Consider the following 20082-nt stretch of genomic DNA (forward strand, 5'->3'; position numbering starts at 1 on the left):
CACTCCTTCTCCTATCCTCTCTATGGTGGTGGCCAGGTTAGGGACGTATTTGTGTTTTGTATTGATTTTGCTCATGGCAGATGAAGTGGAAAGAAGAAAGTAAAAGTTGAAGAGAGAGAGAGAGAGAACGCCCAAATGAAACTTTTATAAACGGCCAGTAGATTGTGATGGTGGTGGTGGCGATGGTAAGCAATTAGAGGAATAATTTTTCTGTTTTTCTGATGAGGGAATATGTGTGTGTGGGAGTAGAGAATGGTTTTGCTACATGTTGTGTTGGAGGAATTGCTTTGACTGTATTTGAGTTTAATCTTTCTCATTAAAGTTGTTTCATGCTTCCTTGTTACTTGTTCATGTTTAGTTCAGAGAGAGAGAGAGAGAGAGAGAGAGAGAGAGAGAGTGTATAGATAGATACATACATTCATTCATTCATTCATTCATTCATTCATTCATTCATTATAGTAACTGGAGAATCCTGTGTATGCATGCGAGCGGTACTGGGATCCATACTTGGATTCTCCAGTTAATATAAAACACACACACACACACACATAAAGACCCCCATTTGGTCATGAATGGGCATTGCACCTAGAAAGTTCTGTTCCAAGGCACAAATCCAGGCAAGAAGATCAGCAGTCTCCCCTCTCTGTTGTCCAAGGGAAAGGAAAAGGCTGATACAGATTTGCACCAGTTATCTCACAACCCATTTCAACAACAAAGTGAAAGTATCTTGCTTAAGAACACAACACAGTGGGAAGAAGGGAATTCATAAATTTTCAAAAAGTTTTTTTCATTAAAATCTTTTCCCACCCCATCGTCTGCAGGTGAAGTGGAAAAAAAAATTGAAAAATCCCTGTCAAAGCAGAAAAAAATCCAACTTATGTGGATGTGCTATTCCAAAACTCTGCCAAGACATTCCATTACGAAAATAACCTAACAAGGATGGGATACTCACCTTGTATATATATATATATATATATATATATATAAAATGAGTGTAGTGTGTGCTTTTTACATGCCCCCGGCACAGGTGCCAGGGGACGCTGGCAATGGCCACGATTGATTGGTACATAAAAAGCACCAGCCAATCGTGGCCATTGCCAGCATCCCCTGGCCCCTGTGCCGATGGCATGTAAAAAGCACCCACTACACTCACGAAGTGGTTAGCATTAGGAAGGGCATGCAGCTGTAGAAACACTGCCAGATCAGACTGGAGCCTGGTGCAGCCTCCTGGCTTCCCAGACTCCAGCATGGAAAACGGACATTAGATGATAGTGATATATATATATATATATATATTAACATATTTAAAAATGACCAGCATAGAAAGAATTTAATGTTAATAGATTTATAATATAAACAGGTATTTCATATAGACAGAAATGATGCTTCAGACTTTCACAACAAGGTCTCAGGAAGTAAAAAATACTATCAATAAGCAGTATTTATGGGAAAAAAAGGGAATAATGATAAACTTATAATAACTCTGCATGTCATTCCGTTACTTAGCCCGTTGGTAACACTTTTATGTTATTAGAGAAAAAGAGGGAGAGAAAAACATCCATGATGTGAGGTAGAAGGAATGTAATTGTAATACTTTCAAGTGATTAGTTGAAGGGAAAGAGAGGAGAAAAGAAAAAGAGGGAGACAGGAGCATCCATGATGTGAGGTAGGGGGAACGTAATATTTATTATGTGGTTGATAAAGTTAGCTGAAGATAGTGATGATATAGAAGAGGAGAGTTAAAAATATAATTTTAGCAGAGGGGTGATGTTCTGATGGTGAGGTTAAAGAAAGGCAGAGAGAGAGAGAGAGAGAGAGATGATGATGATGACGGTAGTGATTGGATAGTGAAAAGTGCTTTTTTTTTTATTGAACTAAGTTTTTTGCATCACATATTTAACGCATGCACAGAAGTGCAATTCCATGAAATATGCTTATTTACATAAACAGTGGTAGTGAGGTAGAATGTTAAAACTTAGGGCACAGCCAGTGTTCAAGGGCAGTTTTTACCTCGTGGCTTCACTCTGCATGCTTTAGCTTCATTACTATAGCAACAGTCCAGATACTTATTGATCAGATCTTGTATATATTAATATGCTAAGGCCGAAATGCATTGGTTGTCACATTATTAGTTGAAGAGGAACACAAAGAGCAAAAGAGAAAGAGAGAGAGAGAGAAGTGTTCAGGATATGAGATGTGGGGAACATAATAGCTATTATGTGGTTAGAAAGTTAGTTGAAGGGAGTGATATTGAGAAAGAGAGTTAGAAATACAATGTTTGGCCGAGGAGTGATGTTCTGGTGATGAGGTTAAAGGAGAGCAAATAGAGGAGAGCAGTGATGCTATTGCCAACCAATGCATTACACTGTCACATGGTCACTGTCACATGGTTAATGGAAGTAAGAAGAGAAGAGAAAGAGAGGAATGATAAGGACTTGAAGAGAGGAATGACTTGGTTAAAAAGTTTAATGAAGTTAGAGGTAGAGAGAAAAATAGATAAATTTAAAGCGTTTAGCTGTGGGGAATTTTAAACATCATACATTCTTGTGACTGACCAGAAAATAACATTTAATATTCAGTTGTTTTTTTAATATCTTCTATCTATTTATCAAGCTATCTATATTGACAAATAGATCAATAGCCGAATGGAGGAAGGAAGGTTTACATTAGATATGATTATAAACTTATAGATAGAAAGATAGATTTTTCAATGAAAATAGCCACGAATGATATTATTTTTCAAAAATTTGTTATTTGAACTTTGTATTGACTCTAAGAAAAGTAGACAAACAAATGAAATGAAATAATCTTGGACTTTCAGAATAGCTCACCCAAAACAAGTGGAATTTTCTCTGTTTTGACTGGGATTTTTTTCCACTACCCACTTGCAAATGATGTAGGGTTGGAGAAGTTTTTTATGAAAAAGTTTATGAATCCTCCCTCCCCACTTCCAGACCAATTTTGTTCAATTTTTTTTCTGCATTACATACTTATAAAGGTGCCATTACAGTAAAAAAATAAAAATTCTTTTGGAAAATTTATGAATTTATTTTCAAATCCCCCTCTCACACTCAGTACTGATTTGGGCCATTTTTTTCTTGCACTATATACTTGAAAATGATGGGAGAAACCTTGAAGGTTTAACCCTTTTGTTACCATATTTCTGTTGAGATACATTGTGTTTCTTTCAGTTAAATTTAAATATGCAAATTTAGTAAAATAACTTAGTTATCATTAAGCTAGTGTTAGGAACATAAATTGTGACTAAGGTTTGGTGGAAGATTTTAATTTAGAACCTTTGAAACTAAAACATTTGTACTACAGAGCTAGGGGCAGTTTCAGGCAGGTTGCTATTGAAAGGGTTAAATAAAGAAAAAGTTTTGGAAACGGTAATCACCATCGCAATCTCCACTTACTTTATTTTCAAACATCCATGCAAGTGGAGTGCTCATCCGTGCTAGTGGAGCGCTAAGAGCACCATCCGAGCGTGATCGTTGCCAGAGCAGCTGACAGCTTCTGTGCCGGTGGCACGTAAAGAGCACCATTCAAGCGCGATCATTACCAGTGTCACCTTACTGGCACTTGTGCTGGTGGCACGTGAAAAAAAACATTTGAGTGAGGTCGTTGCCAGTGCCGCTGGACTGGCTCCTGTGCAGGTGGCACGTAAAAAAAATACCATTTGAGCGTGGCCGATGCCAGTACCACCTGACTGGCCCTCATGCCGGTGGCACGTAAAAGCACCCACTACACTCTCGGAGTGGTTGGTGTTAGGGAGGGCATCCAGCTGTAGAAACTCTGCCAGATCAAGATTGGAGTCTGGTGCAACCATCTGGTTCACCAGACCTCAGTAAAATCATCCAACCCATGCCAGCATGGAAAGCGGATGTTAAACGATGATGAGAAAACAAATCATAATTTAAAAACAATAGTGAAATCTGTTTTAATTTTTTCATTAACCTGGTCCCTCCATAAGTTCTAAAATTTTTGCTTTTTCTCCAAATTTAATTATTTTTTAAAATACAGTCTGAATCTGCAATTTGTTTGTTTATAATTTCAAAATAATTTTCAGGAAAAAAGATGTGTGATTTAAGGGAGACTTAGCTGTTGTTTCTAGCACATCTCATGACCACCTGTTGCCTTATTCATATGTATTGATGTTTTTCAATATTTGTCTCCCCATAAACACATTTAATGGAATGGTGATGCAGTGGTATATTGCTGTTATGTGTAAGAAAAACATTTCTACTTACAGAAATAAATTTTTACATGTCTTTTTTAAATCACACTGTCACCCTAATGAAATTCCTTACACACATGCATGCACATACACTGACAAACACACACACACACACAGAGCATGGGCAATATACTTTTAGAGAGAGAGAGAGAATGTGGTAAAAATGTATAGAGGGGGATAAAGTTTACCATGAGAAAAGCAAAAAATGAGAGAGAGAATTTTTGTTGCTAACACAGATTTTGAAATTTTGAAATTAAGTGAAAATTATCAAATTTTTCAAATTGAATCCAAGTTTGTGAGTCATTTATTCCAGAAAAATTTTAGAAAAATGTTAACGGTTTAAAGTTTAATCATTTTTATCCAATCGGGAAACAGGATGTGTGTAATAGTTGTAAAATGAAAGAAAACAGTATAAGATGTGGCTTTAAACAAAATGAAAGCAATGTGTTAGAGTTAACAGATATACAGAGCATGAGTGTCGAAGAGTATGGTAAATATATGGAGAGAGAGAGAGAGAGAGAGATGCGTTGGTGGTGAAAGATAGAGAGTGGGGGAGTTGTCACTCTGAAAGTCAAATTATTTCTCATAACGTATTTTTTATTATCATTTATGTACAACCATAACTTTGGGATGCAGGTTTCAAAAATCAAATTTGTTTCCCTCGAGGATGCACCATTTCTGAGCCTTTCTGGGCTAAACACACATAACATAACTACATATATTTATAAAGTAGATCTAACAATCTAGATAAAATAAAATAAAATAAAATACACACTTCAGTATTTGCATACACATAACACATACATATCTAGGTGTGAAATAGATGCTTCACACCTATATATGTAATATATAGGTGTGAAGTATAGGCGTGAAGTAGATGAATGTATATGGGGAGATTTTTGTATTTAAATTGTGTGTGTTTGTGTTACAGGCTTAAACATGACAATATATTCATTATAGAACACTCATGGTCTTAGGTTCAGTTTGGCTGACTGCACCATAGCTTCATGTAAAACAATACCTTGTGAGTGGAATTGGTAGATAGAAACTGTAAGGCAGCCTCTCTTACACATATTCATATTTGTGTGTGAAATTGTCAAGTTCACGTCTCCATAGGAGACCACCTGAACTAAAAACAGTTTTGTATTTACATTGTGGTAAACATTACTTCCAATAGTTTTCTGCTTTGAAGTGGAATAAAAACAATCCTTTTCTTAAAAGCAGGTAAATATTGGCAGCAGAAATATTGCATTAGAAGAAAAATATCAGGAAAATAATGAATAACAAGAACATATAAGTGCTTCAATTGTTGTAACTACCAATTAGCAAAATATTGTGCTCAGAATCATTCAGCATTTTTTTTTTATCTCGACATCATGCATCAGGTAGTTTCCATAATTATATTCAGGGACTGCAGATTGGGTCATTTTGGTTGGTGGACTAGAGCCAGGCTTAGTACTGTAGGTTACCAAACACTTGCTTAGAGTGTTTGATGTTGGCTTGTTACTGCCAAGAGTGCCTGCCAAAAGCTAGTGTTGGAACTCTTGAAACAATAGGGTTCATTGTTTTGCAAAATAGACCTCAAAAGTGTGTGGGTTGTGATGGCTTATTTCTTTAAATGTTCCTGTTTCTCTTGTCTTCTTTAATCTGGATTCATTAATCCAAACTGGAGTCATTTTTTTTTTTTTTGATATGTGGGGATCTTCAGCTCATAACAATGTAAGCCGTGTACTTGGCATACTTTAAAGGGGATTTATTAAATTGTTGTTTGGACCTTGATTGATCTATGATTAAAGACCTCCCAGCCATGACCATCACGTGTTAGTATTTTTAAGACTACATTACCCAATGTATCCTTCATTTTTTTTTTTGATATAATGGTTGGGTATGAGGGTATGAATTGATGGAGATATTTCTTACACGTTTAGCCATCAAGCTGTGTGTTGGTGTGCAGCTTGTGTTTTTATGCTCGTGGGGTTTCGTTAGTGCAAACACGTATATAGACACATGTGTGCACTTGCATGTTTGTTGAGAGAAAGCAAAATCAGTCTTTTGGATACGACCAAAGAACAGATAATTAATTGGATAAATATCATGGAGATGTCTTAATTTCATTTGACACAGAAGAAAATATTTTCATAATCATGTTTCTGTCAGACTGCAGCGCCAGTTGTCCATCTTTTTTATTAAATATCACCAATGACAACACAAACATCACTGCTGCCAATTAATAATGACACAATTTCAGCACCACCACCACCACCACTACCACCACCAGCATCGTTTTTCTTAACACATAATTACCAAAATATATCTTTAAAAGAATTCTATACATTTATATATATATTCTTTTATTTGTTTCAGTCATTTGACTGTGGCCTTGCTGGAGCACTGCCTTTTAGTTCAAGAAATAAACCCCTGAACTTATTTTAAGCTTAGTACTTATTCAGTCGGTCTTTTTTGCTGAACCACTAAGTTATGGGGATGTAAACACACCAGAATCGGTTGTCAAGCGATGTTGCAGGGAAATACGGTAAAGGATGACTTGTCCAAAAAAGCAACATTCTTCCACTGCTCAGACCAATTCTGTAGGTTTTTACTCCACTTTAAACACTTTGCAACATTTGTTTTTGAAACTAGTGGTTTTCTGATTGCCACCCTCTCATGAAATTCAGCTTTGTGCAGCTCCCGGTGAACAGTTTTTGTGGAAACTGGGTTCTCAAGGTGGTCATTAAGCTCTACGTTAATTTTGTGATCCTTTGGTGTGTGTGTGTTTAATTGCCATGGTTGTTGTTTAGATTCAGGTCAGAAATCTTTCTGCCGACCAATGATTGTCAAGGTTCCAGAAATGAAAATCCCACTTTTTGTATACCTAGGACTATTTTGTCCTGGAAGTTACCTCATTGCCTCATGAGTTCTATGATTTTGAGGGAGATGTGGTTTCTATTTCTAACAGGCTCAGCAACACTGTAGAAGTTGTCTCGTTGCCTCATGAGTTCTGTATGTATTTGTGTGCAAATTTGCATGTGTACATGTGTGTGTGTGTGTTTGTGTGTGAGTGTGTTTGTGTGTGTGTGTGTGTGTGTGTGTGTGTGTGTGTGTGTGTCCCTTCTTGTTTGAATTTTAGTTTATTTTTTACCCACTACCTGTTCAGTGCCAACATTGGAAAGAATCATGGAGATTTCTTATCTCCAGTATTGTTATCATCTGTGCCACATGAATTATGGAATTTTCTCCAAGAATCCATGTTCCTCCTTTGTTTCAGGCTGGTTGATACATATTCTGTTGCTCCTATAATGACGTGTATAAATCTGAAAATTTATTATGGGGACTGAATTTGCAGATTCTTCATCAAAGGTCCACAGAAATCTTCCCTTTCTGGTATTTTCCTTTTCTACTGATTTCTATACTGCTCATATTTTTTCCATGTCTCAAGTGTGTGATTGTGTGTGTGTGTGTGAGTGAGACAGAGAAAGAGAGTAAATTAATCACAGCCTGTGCAATGTTTGCATTTGCCACTTCTTTTTCTCTCTTGTTAAGTTTGTGTGTGTACCTGTGGGTTTTGTGTATGTCTATTAATCTTTGCATATGTTTATGTTCCCCATAGATAAATTAGTGTCTATATGCACAATAGCAGTGAGTTTGGTCTATGCATAAAGTCTTTTAAATTTCTTAGTTGATCCCCTGTTCAATTTGGGGAGGAATTTGAACCATCGCTGTAGACAGATGGTTTCTAAGACCAGTTTACTTGGTCGAGCCACCATACTCTTCAATTCCCCATATTTGAAATGAGTTGTTTTTCTGTTTCAGGTCCAGCTGGATGTGGTGTACCTGCTGCCTCGCTGGTCGACAGTACACTATAGGTTTTCTGCGCTTTTGTAAGCAAGTAAGTCTTTCTTTCTCTTTCTTCACTTCACTTCAGTTATGCTGAAGATATTACACCATAACCATCAACACAGCCACCACCAACACTAATACCATGGCCACCAACCACCTCAATTGCTACTGCAATCACCACTATCACTGTCATAAACCACTACTGCCATCTCCGTCACTACCGCCCCAAGCTGTTTATAAAGCTGAAATACTAAATAAATTTTACTCTTCTCTTTACAAGTCAACAAGTAACTTGTACATAACTGCTGGAAGTAGCAGTTATATTTCCCTTGAATCACAGTCTGTCATCTTAAATAAAGAATCATATATTAAACTAAGTGGTCTCTTTATAAGCAAAAAGTCCATAATATTCAAGGTGGGAATACCTTTGAATATAGGTGTGTTGGTTCAGTACTGACTTTTGGCTAAACAACATTTGAACTAAATTATAAAATTATTTTACAAGATAATTTTGGCCCCTTCTTGGGTCCTTACTATATTACTTTGTATCTGTAATGATCCCTGTCTGTAGCTATCTTTCTAGAAATGCTGTTTTGATTTATTAGAAAATCCTCCTCAACAAATTCCATCTGACCCAGGCAAACATTGAATGATGATGATGAATATTGATAATATATAGAATAAAAATATATACATCTATATGTTATATTTGTGTGTGTATATATATATATAAATTAATATGCTTGAAAAGACCGCATTTTACTGTTGGGTGGAAGTTGCTACATGTATCCTTCCACAGACAACAATAAATGGAATAAATGGGCAAAGCACAACTGTTTTATGCCGCGACAACAAAATAGTGCTAATGTATCTCACTACATATCCATTATGGCTGATCTTACCAATTGGTTCCACACTAGGAATTCACAGAGTGTTAGGTAACAATTTGATTATGTAACCCAGCACTCATCAGAAGTAGCCATTATGGAATGAAACGAAATGTGGTGACTCTTAAACGCTGATGGTATATATATATATATATATATATATATATATATATATGCATACACATACATGATGAAAGCTGTTCACTTGTGACCAAGGAAAACCATCACTGACCATTAAGAACATTGTGCACATAGACAAAATTATACTTCACATGTGTGGCTCTGCTGGTGGTTAATGAACCCAGCTTTTGATAGACGTAGATGTCGACAGGTATTGCAGACTGAACTTTCCCCATTCACTACACTGATGGTACTTTTCCAAGCAGTATGAAAAACGCATGTTTCTTCAAGAATACCCACTCTTTCCTTTACTTGTTTCTTCTATCGTTTTCCCAATTAACCTTCCACACCTCACATGCCTTCAGCAAGGACCTTTCACAATCCTTAAACTGTAATCTTAGTTTTCACTGGGGGTGCTTTGTACAAACAAGTTTATCATAGAGCACCGGCTTAAGGTTCCTCTCCCTTTTTTGTCTGGGTAAATTTGGGGTTTTGACTGGAAATTAGGGCGCATATGCTGACATACCTCATCATTTAATGCCTGCTTTTCATGCTGGCTTAGGTTGGATGATTTGAAGAAGCTGGCAAGGCTGTGGAGGTCATACCAGGCTCCATTGTCTGTTCTGGCATGGTCTCTATGCCTGGGTGTCCTTCCTAGCACCAACCCCTTTACAGAGTCTACTGAATGCTTTTTATGTGGCACCAGCACTGCTATCAGTTCCGTTGTGGTGAACAGGTTTTCTTGAGTAGAACAAGGCACCAGATATCTTGGTCACATACACACATGTGCATACACACACACACAATTTTTTAATTGATAACTAGCATTAAAGACCCGTCGTTGCCGGGTCATAGCGCTAGTGCATGTATATATGTGTATATATTACATGTACATCTATATATATACATCTACACATAAAATACAAAGTTATATCTTGATATCGCTAATGATAACAATACTCAAAATATATAACAAACTGGAATTGTTAGCCTGTCACTTGTAATTTCGATCAATTGTATCTTGTCCTCCCTCTTGTATAGAAGTGTGGCTACAATCCAGCCTACCATTTACTTCGGGGAAGGGGGGGGGGGGCATTTAAAATTTTTTTCCGGGACGTCCTACGTCCCAGATATAAAGGTAAAAATAAAATATTTCCACTTTGCAAGTTCGAGTCGAGTACTCCCCTGCACGCTCCGTTGACTCGAACCTTGCTTCTATTGTGGCGAATTCACTGCCTCTGATTAGATATCTTTCATAGTCGCACCAAGACACTTTTCGAAGGTGCTTTCCTCCATGAGTTCAAATCTTTTTTCTCTACGTTGTATACTTTATAGACAATAGTCTTTTTTTAATTTAATTTTTTATTATCCATCTGGACTATTCCATTTCTGCATGCTAATTTTATTTTTAATTTATTCCCATTCATGTGAAACCACTTATTCAAGTTCAAGTCATTGATGAAATTTTATACCAATTGCTATTTTTACTTTTGTTATGTTATGATTATATTATACTTTAGTTTGATTTTAATTATTACTTACTACATATAATTCAATTGTTATTATTTTTATTGTTAAAGTGAAAGTATCTGAAATAAAATAGAGAAATGTTTTTGTTTCACTTTTAACACGTAATACTGAAATAGTGGGGAAGATATGATATTGCTATGGGCTCGCTCTAGGCAAGAAGGTGAACATTTTTTTGCCCATGAAACTACATGGACCCTAAGTAAGGCATGTGTAAAATTTGAATGAAATTGGTTGTGTAGTTCTCAAGTTTTAGGGAAACACACAGACAGACAGACACACATTCTCAGTTTTATATATATAAAGATTACAGCAATATGAGAAGCAATGTAATTTATTTGACTAATTTTCCAACCTTGCTTAATACTGTAATTAACTCTTAAATTCTCGCTAATCTCATTTATTGCTCCTTCTTTGTTCTAATTCCCCTCTCACTGGATGAATATTATTTAAACTGTTTCACATCTTAACCAGAAAATGACACACACACACACACACATGTTTGCACACATAAATACACACAGCTAGTCTTGCACACAAATGCATGCAAATAGGTCAGCATGTTTGTATGCACAAGCACACATGTAGCTCTGCATGTTTACAGATAAGTGTAGCTGCATGGACAGATGCCTGTACAGGCTTCTAGCGTTGAACTTGTCCACAATATTTGCAGGGATTAACTACATTTACACACGTCTGAATGCATACAGCCACACACATGTAACTCAAACTAAATACACACACATGCCTGAACACAGACACACACACACACATACGCATGCATGCATATGCATATATGATTTCACTTATACATGCACACACATACATGATTGCATCTGTACATATGCTTGTGTACACCCACATAGGATTGCATCTTTTTATGACTGCACTTCTCGCATACCTGCACACACACACAGCCACACTTCTTGCTAACTCTCTCTCTCTCTCTTTCTCACACACCTGCACACACTATGTCTACCTGTCTCTCCCTGTATGTTTCTCTATTTTTCCTCTTCCATTTCCTACTTTCCGTCTCCTCTCACACCACCCTCTCTACTCTTCTAACCTGTCTGTCTGCCTCTCTCTCTCTGGCACTCTCTCTTTCCTTACTCTCCTTTTTCATTTCTTCCTCTCCTATCTATTCCACTCCTTGTTAAGCACCCATATACCCACATACAAGCTTACACACATAAACACACCAGTACATTTACATGTGCACACTCACAAATAAAAACATCCTCACAAAGTCTTAGCAACTTCCAGGCAAATTGTACAATACTCCCGGTATCAACCAGTAGTTGCATGTGTATATAGGGGCATAAATGTGTGTGCGTATAAGTGTGTATGTTTGCATGTATTTAGTATGGATGAGAGAGAGAGGGAGAGAGTGTGTGTGTGTAGGTTTTGTTGTTACCATTGCTATTCATCACCACTAAAAGCCCACCACCCAACACCACCACCACCACCACGAATATTGATTGTCTTTCAAACAGTCAGTGAAGCAGTCCTGTCTAGAGTAAAGACAACAATAGAAACATGATGATGTCAGTTTGTGATGTGGAGCAACATCTACAATTTGTATGGAGAATTGAGGTTGAAAATTTAACCCCAGAGCAGCCCTTTGGTGTAGGATTTATTCTTTGTAAGCCTAGTTCTTATTCTATCGGTCTCTTTTGCCAAACTGCTAAGTTATGGGTAGGTAAACACACCAGCATCGGTTGTCAAATGATGTTGGAGGGACAAACACAGACACACAAGCATATACACACACACACACACACACACATATATACGATGGGCTTCTTTCAGTTTCCATCTACCAAATCCACTCACAAGGCTTTGGTCGGCCTGAGATACTCACCCAAGGGCCACGCAGTGGGACTGAACCCGGAACCATGTGGTTCATAAGCAAGCTACTTACCACACAGCCTCTCTGATGATATATGGCAAATTAAAGGTGGTGGAGGCCTTATACAATTAGAAAACTATTTTAGAATACCTGCCATAGGACAACAAAATATCTAATTCGGAACCAAGGAAAACTGATGCAAGTAGCTACAAAAACAAAATGAACAAAACAAAATACTGTTTTTCTGTGTTGAAGGAAGCTGCAAAGAACAAAGCAGAGATCTTAATAACTGATGGCTGTGAGGAAAAAGAAGAATCAACAAAAGCTAAAATCTAAGACTAAAACTGGAACTACCGAAATCCTATAAGAAAATAATAGCAAGAAAAGCCATTACATACTGAAATTAGCTGAACTGAATAGAAATAGGTGAAGTAAAATGCCAACATTTGTTGAGAAACATGGGGCTCAAAGCAAAGGCTGAAGAGTTCTTAATTGTAGTACAAAATCAAAGCTTCCCCACCAGAGACCACCAAAAACAGATACCCTCCTTGGTTTGTAAAACTGTATATGGTAACGTCCTTTATTATTATTGCATATATAACATAATGCAAACGTGTAGCTTTTTTGTGCATTTTGTTTGCAGGAAATAAAGAAATAACAGTAATAATGTTTAATAAATGTTGCTTACTGCAAATTATGGATGATTCTTTTATGACTTCATTGCTTTCAGGCTTAGCTTAAGGTATTTTCGCGCCCGACATCACAAAATGCATCTGAATAAACATTGCCGGACAGCAAACAGAGACTCGGACATTGCTTAGAAAATAATTTTCATTTTTAACCTCGTGTATAGTACGCACTAGGGATTTTGACCTTTAAATTTTGGGGGAAAATGTAGATTATACTCAAGGATTTATGGTATGTGTTTTTGGTGGTCTCTGGTGGGGAGGTTGTTCAAGCATTTCACCCAGCGTGCTAACGTTTCTGCCAGCTCACCACCTAACAGTGATACAGTGATGGCATTGGCACTCTAAGAATAGCAACACACTGTTTCTCTGAGTTATAGAAGAGGTCTTTTATTATTGTTCAAGAGAAGTGGGGGGGGAGCAGCTTAGATAATTATATAATTAGACTGCATCAACTGATAAACAGTAGAAATACATCTGAATCTAGGCGAAATAGATTTTATTTACTTGATTGTGTCTTACTTCGGAGAAGATGGTTATAAATCAATAACCTTTGTTGAAAGGAAGTCAGACAGATTTGACAATCTGCTCAGCTGTTAACTTGTAAAGAAGCCAGACGTAACATATGAAAGATGGCAACGATGATGAGAGAGATGATGAGGAGGAGGAAGGAGATTGGAGGAAAGGATGATAACAAGGAGTCTGTTATCTATCATTTCCCCAAAGGTAGGAAGGGGTGACGGTGGTGGTGGTGGTGGTGGTGAGCAGCAATGAGAAGCTTCAGTTCACTCAAAATCCAGCAAAGATAGGATCAGAAACATCTACCACTACATATATATCTAATACATCCTTTCTTTATTTCAGACGGTAGGGTGTGATTGAGGGACATTTAACTACTCTTTTGAGCAGACTGAGTGATTGCATTAGTGGCTGTTATTATTAGTGTTGTTTAATCCCTTGATCATCCCCAATCCAACAGAGATCTATAACAGTTTGACTCGGTTTCTTATGATTTAAAGGTTCATAGGCCCCTAAAATGGACCTATCTTGTCAGGTATCTGGAAAAGAGCAAGGGATCCGAGACGAATTCAAGATGGCTTCTAGATGGTCGGCTCCGGTCACATGGAGTTGATGCTGAGGGAGCAATACCAGTTCTTTGTTTCTTCTTAGGCCCATGTGCCTGGACAGAATGGTTGGCAGGAAGCTGTCATCTCTCTGGCGGCAAAGTGCAGTGCAATATCTTCACTGACATCAGTTCATTGTATTTAATGCCATAAATGGTAGAGTGTGGCATTGTTGTGGGTTAGTAGCTCAGTCAGTAGAATTTTAGGGGGTATCACTAAAGAGCTCCGTTGAAGGGAGTCAAGCACAGTTTGACCAAGCAAAAACACATTTTTTGCTTCATCATTTTCATGTCAAAATACATTTTTTCCATGGACAATTAAATATCATTTGAAAGTTTTGCATGTGAACTTTATGATCAAGATCCAACACTCGTCTATCATGCCATGGTCCCTCAGTCACCCTAGTATTTCCACCCATTCACAAACTTAGTCCTGTTTTTGTTTTGTTTTTTTTTACTGCTGAACAGTAGCCCTCATTCTAGTTCAGTGTGCTGCAGCACTAAAACTCAATCATGAAGAGGACTGTTTTTTTTACTTATTTTGATATAAAAATCAATGAGGGTAGAAGACACTTGCCCAAAGTGCGTCGCAGTGGGACTGAACCTGGAACCATGTGGTTGGTAAGCAAGCTACTTACCACACAGCCACTCCGGTCAGATAATTGGTATGAAATATAAAAGTGAAAATTTTATTGTTAATTTTCACTTAGAAAAGAACGGGTTTTCTTCGAGATTTTTATACCATACGAAAGAAAACCTTCTCGTGAATTCAGTACCTGAGCACATAACAATCTCACTTCTCTTATTTTAGAGTTAATTATCCGTGTATAAAATGTTTATTTTATTGTTGTTCTATTCCAGGCTACTTTACAGTTTTGTATCATCAAACCTGTTATGGCTGTTATAACTTTGATTCTACAGTCTTTTGGACTCTACAAGGACGGTAATTTTTCGTAAGTTATCTTTTTTTATTTTTTTCAGTATCTGTCTGTTTGTCTTTCTGTCTGTATCAGTGTCTGCCAAACTTTTTTACCTTCCAACAACACAGGGTGAGGAGAATTTATTTTGTGGTACACCAAATAAAAATCACAACGAAATTGAATATACTTTATTAGTATGAATAAAAATAAATAAATTCTCATTATAGCAACAATAGAATAACATTGTTTTGAATTCAATTCGTCCCCAGTCAAAAGACACCTCTTGTTATGTCCTCCTCCTCCTCCTCCTCCTGCTGTTGTTGTTGTTGTATTTATATTCGTGTAACATCGTCTGTTTTTCCGTCCTTGTTTTCTTATACATTCGATGCTTTTTTCCTAGGAATCTAATGCTCTTAGCTTAGTTTTTCCTTGGGGCTGGCCAGATTGGAGCAATCTCAAGATTAATCAGCCGAAATTGCAAGGATGATCCAGTTCTTGACTGAAGATAGAAAACTTCGAATGACTCGTCCTTGTTTTTTTGTATCATCTATCTGGATGTTTTGTTGTCCCTTTTTGTATTTTATATATATATAGTGGTGTACATACACTTTGTTCTCTTATATATATGATTGTGTAATCTGCTAGAAATAGCAACTTATTTTATCATTTAAACTACATGTTACTGTCTTCACAATTGAAAAGAAGTACACATTGAATATTGTAGTACTTGATACCACCACCAAAAAAAAAAAAACCAACAAAAAAAGAATATCTGTAGGGTCACGGATTATTAGCCTTTGATTATTATTAGCCTGCTCAGTCAGGGCTGACCAGGGGCTAAATAACATTTTTTAAATATATTTTGTGAACACTAAACAGCAGAACTGTTTATTTTAGGTTCCCAAAGAGCCAATTTCTTGGTCAGTGCACTTAAGAGTGAGGAGAGAACTTTGCAATTTGGGCAAAGCAAATATTCTGCAGTACCTTAGCTCAAAAACGGTTTTATTAGATTTTTTTTTTTTTTCTGAACTGATACAGGTTTCCAACAAATATACAAAATGTGCTTCCTCAGCATTTTTGTCTACAAAATCTCACTCAGAAGGCTTTAGTCAACCTGAGGCTGTATAGAAAAAAGATACTTGCCCAAGGTTCTGTTCTATGCCATGGGATCAAACCACCCAGGGTAGCAGAATTGCAAAGTAAACTTCCTAACTACTCAACCATTCTTACAGTTACTCATTACTCTGGCAGCAGCAGCAGCAGAAGCTGCAGTGACACATTGTCCAATCAGATGTTTGCTCTTATTTATAATAACGAGATCTCTCTCAAATTTCCAATCTAATTGTTTGTTTGTTTTTCACTCTTGCAGACCAGCTAGTGGTTACTTGTATATTACAATCATTTATAATATTTCAATAACATTGGCACTTTATGGATTGTTCCTGTTTTACTTTGCTACCAAAGAACTATTGAGTCCATTTGAACCTGTCTTGAAATTCTTTACTGTTAAATCAGTAATCTTTCTGTCTTTCTGGCAAGGTAAGTTTCCATTTTGCTCTTCACCTGTTTTGTTTCCGGCCACTATTTTTACCAGACTTTCAACAATTTATCTCTCTTATCTTTCCACTCTCATTGTTCTACTGAAATACACCGTCCTTGTGTTTCATTCAATTTAGAAAATAGAACTTAGAGAGAATTAGAAAAACCAGTAATAAAATAACTGGTTTTCCATTGTTATTTACTTGACGTTGTGAACATTGTTAAACAAAAGTTCTCGCATAAAATTATAATGGGTTTGTTTAAGTTTGAAACCCTTTAAAGCAGTTTTCTTCAATGATAGAATCAGAGATGGTCTTGGGACGGTATAAGAAGGGTCAACTGTAAATTTCATCTTACTTAATAATATTTAATTTATTTTTGTATTTTGTGTATTGTTGTTGTTTGATAACACTGTTTCTTTTTTTCATTTCAATAATAATTATGATTTATGATGATTTGGTGAAAATTCATTTTTTCTTTTCTCTTTTTGTTAATGGCTTAGTCAAAGGAGGAAGGGTAGTGTCTAAAACCAGAATCTTTGAAACTAGGAGGTGGAAGGAGGAAGACACTATGGCTCTTAGGTTACCACAGAAGGAGACAGGGTAAACAACGATACTGGATTTACCCTCAAACTAGAGACATGGCCTGAATGCTTACAAAGATGAGTTCTCTTCTAAAGATTCTAAAATCCCAGATGATGGACCGATTATATTGGATTATGTCACTTGTCCAAGGTGCTGTGCTGGGAGGTCAAACTCTGGGTCTCCATTGTGGTGAAAGAAGATGGCAACCTAGCAGTGGTTACCTGTGTGCAACATGCAGTGAATAGAAGACACTAAATCCAATTGCAAAATCGATTCAAACAATTGAGAAACTCGAGGCCATCCCTTCTGATTATGAAGCAATGTTTTTAACTTCACAGCCATAACCTACATCAACTTTTCTATCTCACAATCATTTACCATTATTCTCTTAGTTTCTGACTTTGTTTCAGCCATCACAGCAAAGGCCATACTACAGCATCACCTCCATGTGTTTGGAATTTTTAGTGCATTTGATAATAACCTAGGACTAATAAGTCTAGGACTAATAAGTCTAGGACTAATGAAACACAACAATCTTCGTTTATCACAAAAATGATTAATTATTTACTTTCTCTTTTACCCGTTCTTCATTCAGGAGTGGTTCTTGCTGTTTTTGAAAAGGCTGATTTGATCAGTCCGATCTTCTCTGAAGACGGTATCCTTAAAGCGGGTGTGGGTACAGTGTCAGCTGGCTGGCAGAACTTTCTCATCTGCATTGAGATGGTATTTGCCGCCATTGCACTGCGCTTTGCATTCCCACACATGATCTACAGTTCTGGCCCCTCATCAACCCATGGTCGCACGGTGTCGCTGCAGAGCATTTCGAGCAGCCTGAAGGAGACGATGAATCCACGCGACATTATGCAGGATGCGATACACAACTTCCACCCACAGTATCAGCAGTATACTCAACAAGGGATGAAGATCCCACATGAAGAAGAGGGCACTGAGCCCAGCTGGCCATATGACCAGCAGTATCCTTATCAACAGCAGACTCCTTATCCGAATGGGGCCATCCCAACTTCCAGGCCGCTGCCACCGACCGGAGCCACTCCAAACAAGATGAAATTCAATGAAAAAACTACACTTTTGAGCTCAGACGATGAATTTCAGTGATGACAAGGCAACTGACTTGACGACAACTTTACATTTCAAACCAATAATGACAAGAAACCAAACTGTCAAGATCAAACAGTTTGTTTTTTACTGGGGTTGTACGTTAGAGTTTGTTTTTTCTCTTCAGTAACTTTGGAATCAGTGAAGTTCCAAACGTGAGTGATACAGATGTGGAAATAAAAGAAAATGTTTAACAAAAATTTAGAAAAATTACAAAAAATTTACGAGGTCTATACAAAGAGCGAATTTTGAAAGAAAACAAATGCCTAAATATTAGGACGCCTGCTCTTAGCCCCTCTCCCTGTTTTTAAGCTGCTGTTGCTGGTACAGTCAAATACAGATGTCTTTTCTTTTTCATTTTCTTTTCCTCTTTTTACAAGTTAACTTTCTTTCTCCAGTATTCTGATCTCATAAGGACCCATAATCCTCAGTTGCTTTCACAAACTAAACATATCACACTACACATTATTTTATGGAGTTGCTTCCACTTTTTATTTTCTCTTTCACAAGTTTTCTAACTATATCCGTCATTCTGTTAATCTATCCATATTTCATTTCTACTTTTCTGTACCTATCTAGCTAGTTCTATCGCTAATTAACCCTCTATATATTTGACTAAGTTGGTAGCCAACTATCTAACTATCTTTTTAGCTTCTCAACTAGATAGGCAACTACTTACCTATTTGTTTACATTTCTATCTGCATTTATCAATATCAAACTATCCACCTACTGACCTATAGAGCTGATTACCCATGTGTCTGAATAGCTAATTTACTTATATTAATCTTGCTAGCTACCTAGCATGCTGATTTCTACTTGTGTGTGTGTGTGTATATATATATATATATATATATATATGATGATGATGATATATATGCATCTATCTATCTTTAACTAGCCAGCCAGCTAGCTAGTTACCTACCTACCTCTCTAACTAGCTATCAATATCTATTTACCTACTTATCTATCAAGCTGACAACTATCTAAATAGCTTCCTAGCTAGCTAACCACCTACTTACCTATTTTAGAATCATACTATCTAGTTAGCTAACCCTCTCTCTCTCACTCTCCGTATATATATATATAATATATATATATATATATATATATATACATACATACACACTTCATAAAGTGGACTTAATGATTTAGATACAAAGAAGATGATTCATTCAGGAAAAAATCCTCATCAACGGAGGATGAAAGAAAAATAAGGCCATCCCATAACTGTAAACTTCTTTACAACAGACTAATTCATTCCACTTCATAACTTTCTTCACTTCTCTATTTGCTGAAGTAAACCATTTCCAATTTCCTCTGGTCCTAATGATTCACTTGTAAATCTAGTTATTCGACTATCTGTATATGTTTCTACATATGCAGATAGTCTACAGCTAAATAGATAGCTATCTAAATACACCGTTATCTCTGTAGTATTGGCATGAATTTAAAAAATTAAAACCCCCAAATTTTATTTTATTCTGTTAATTAACAATCAAGATGGAAATATTTAATGCTCATTAATAATAAAAGATTCATAATAATGATTAAATAGTTTAACTTAGTTAATCTTTCCTTTCTACTTGTAAATATCAGCTGGATCTGAATTAAAACAAAATCATATCCACACACTCACATAAACACAATTACATATCA

At 36.6% G+C, this 20082-nt stretch overlaps 1 protein-coding gene across 3 annotated transcripts in view; it reads left to right on the forward strand.

The window, feature by feature from the left end:
• LOC115223157 (transmembrane protein 184B-like) overlaps nt 1-18616 on the forward strand; it is a 124307-nt gene extending 105691 nt beyond the window's left edge. For all 3 annotated transcript variants that reach the window (XM_029793583.2, XM_029793582.2, XM_036512232.1), the window contains 4 exons: nt 8048-8123; nt 15128-15219; nt 16556-16725; nt 17905-18616. In XM_029793583.2, coding sequence (XP_029649443.1) covers nt 8048-8123; nt 15128-15219; nt 16556-16725; nt 17905-18425 — 859 coding nt within the window. In that variant the 3' untranslated portion in view covers nt 18426-18616. The remainder of the gene's footprint in view (nt 1-8047; nt 8124-15127; nt 15220-16555; nt 16726-17904) is intronic.
• Nucleotides 18617-20082: the final 1466 nt, after the last annotated feature.

Source organism: Octopus sinensis, linkage group LG22 (assembly GCF_006345805.1).
Source record: "Octopus sinensis linkage group LG22, ASM634580v1, whole genome shotgun sequence".
NCBI classification, from domain to species: Eukaryota; Metazoa; Mollusca; class Cephalopoda; order Octopoda; family Octopodidae; genus Octopus; species Octopus sinensis.